Raw genomic sequence first — 1766 nt, forward strand, 5'->3', positions numbered from 1 at the left:
GTACCGCCCTCGGGGCTGGGGGAAGAGGTGCTCAGAGCTCCCAGTGGTGCCAGGGACCCAGAGAGGCTTTGGGGATGTGCTGGTGGCCCGTGGCTCCACGGGACGCTGTTGTGGGGCAGGGAAAGGGCCTCGGCAGATTCTGCTCGGGTGTCGCTCGCCCTTTCACGGGGTACAGCCCAGACGGGGGCCGGCCATCAGGGCGGCTTGGGCAGGACGGGCCCCATGCTGTCTCCAGCCAGGGCCTGCGGCCTGTCGAGCCTGTTGACGGCAGTGCCCAAACGCTTTCCTGGGACAGCCCGTGGCTCCCACCCGTGCAGTGCTCACAAAGCCTGCCCTTGCTCCCTCACCCCGTCTCCCACCCAGCCCTACTCAGCCCCCTTTTCTCCCACCCTCTCCAGGCCATGGCTACGGCAATCGCCCTCCTTCTGGCTGTGCTGGCCGTCCAGCACGGGCTGAAGCACGACCACCAGATAGATGTGGCCGCGACCGAGCGGATGCAGCAGCGCGAGGAGTATCTCCAGCAGGAGATGACTCGGCTGCTGCAGGAGGTCGAGCAGAGCAGGAGCGCCGAGGGAGCCACGCTCCTTTCCGTCTTGCAGCGGTGGCCGTTGTGGACCGTTGCAGGAGCCCTGGTCCTGCTCGCTGAGGTCTGCTGGCTGGCCAGGGAAATGAAGCTTGCCTCTGGCAGCTGCAGTCAGCAGGACAGCTCCGGCAGTGAGGAGGAGGACGACGACGAGGATGAGGGAGACCGCCGTGGCCTCAGGTCTTTGGCTGCGTCCGCCCCGTTGCCGATGCAGGGCCTGCCCGACACGTGCGAGGCGCTGAAGGAGCTGGTGGGTGACCTCCTCGGTGTCTGCCGCGTGCTCTCCAAGAAGACCTTCATGCCGCAGATGCACCCGGCCGTCGGGATGGACGGCACCTATGAAACCTGGAGCGTCCACGGGAACAACATCGCCTACCGCCTGCTGGTGTTCCTGCGGCCACCCCCCGGGCACTCTTTCCGCCTGGAGCTGGACACCACGGGGCAGCTGCCAGCAAGGCACTCCAGCATCCACGTGCTGCTGGAGTGCGTGTGCTCAAGGGAGCAGCTGCTGGGGGATATTTCGTGCTTTCTGCACCACCCCGACGACCGGCTGCCGAGGGATCAGAGCTCGTGCCTCCTACGCGCCCTCTGCACACGCTCCTACTTGGACGTGGAGAAAATCGCCTGCTGGGTCCAACTGCTGGTGAGATCAGCCTGGCTGCTTTTGCCTCAGTCGCACCACTGCCAGCTGATGGTGCTGCCTTCCTCCCAGTCCTGCAAGTTCCAGCTGAGAACCACCTCCAGGATGAACATCTGCACTGAGATGATTTTTGCGGTGCAGCAAGGCAGCTCGGGCGCCTACCTGAGCCTTGAGTAGGCAGAGGCCAGCTTTACCAGCAGCGCAGCATGGCCGGAGAGCTGCGCTCTTGGCGAGATGCCGCTCTGCAGACGCAGGGCGAGGCACACCCAGCGGGACGATTGCCACCTCAGAGGTCTGCAGCTCGGCACCCATACCTCGTGGCCACACCCACGCCTGGGACCCTGAGGACCTACTTCCCTCTCACACTGGTGGGGCCCAGGTGACAATTTTGGACACGGGGACAGACCATCTGCTCATCCCAGAGACTGCCTGGGGGGTCGCTGCCGCAGATCGGAGCAAAGTAGGCACGGACGTGACACGGCTCAGTTGGAGCTCAGCGTAAACGGAGCTTGGGGAACCTCCGCCGGTCCGGCTGAAGATGCC

At 65.1% G+C, this 1766-nt stretch overlaps 1 protein-coding gene across 1 annotated transcript; it reads left to right on the top strand.

Moving 5' to 3' along the window:
• Positions 1-401: 401 nt before the first annotated feature.
• Positions 402-1400, top strand: LOC129205750 (inositol 1,4,5-trisphosphate receptor-interacting protein-like 1). The gene has a single exon (XM_054823877.1). The coding sequence runs from the start codon at positions 402-404 to the stop codon at positions 1398-1400; it is 999 nt and encodes a 332-aa protein (XP_054679852.1).
• Positions 1401-1766: the final 366 nt, after the last annotated feature.

Source organism: Grus americana, chromosome 4, assembly GCF_028858705.1.
Source record: "Grus americana isolate bGruAme1 chromosome 4, bGruAme1.mat, whole genome shotgun sequence".
In the NCBI taxonomy this organism is placed as follows: Eukaryota; Metazoa; Chordata; class Aves; order Gruiformes; family Gruidae; genus Grus; species Grus americana.

Bases quoted from the DNA above. Each gene is read 5' to 3' on its own strand.
- LOC129205750 (XM_054823877.1), top strand. From the start codon at position 402: ATGGCTACGGCAATCGCCCTCCTTCTGGCTGTGCTGGCCGTCCAGCAC.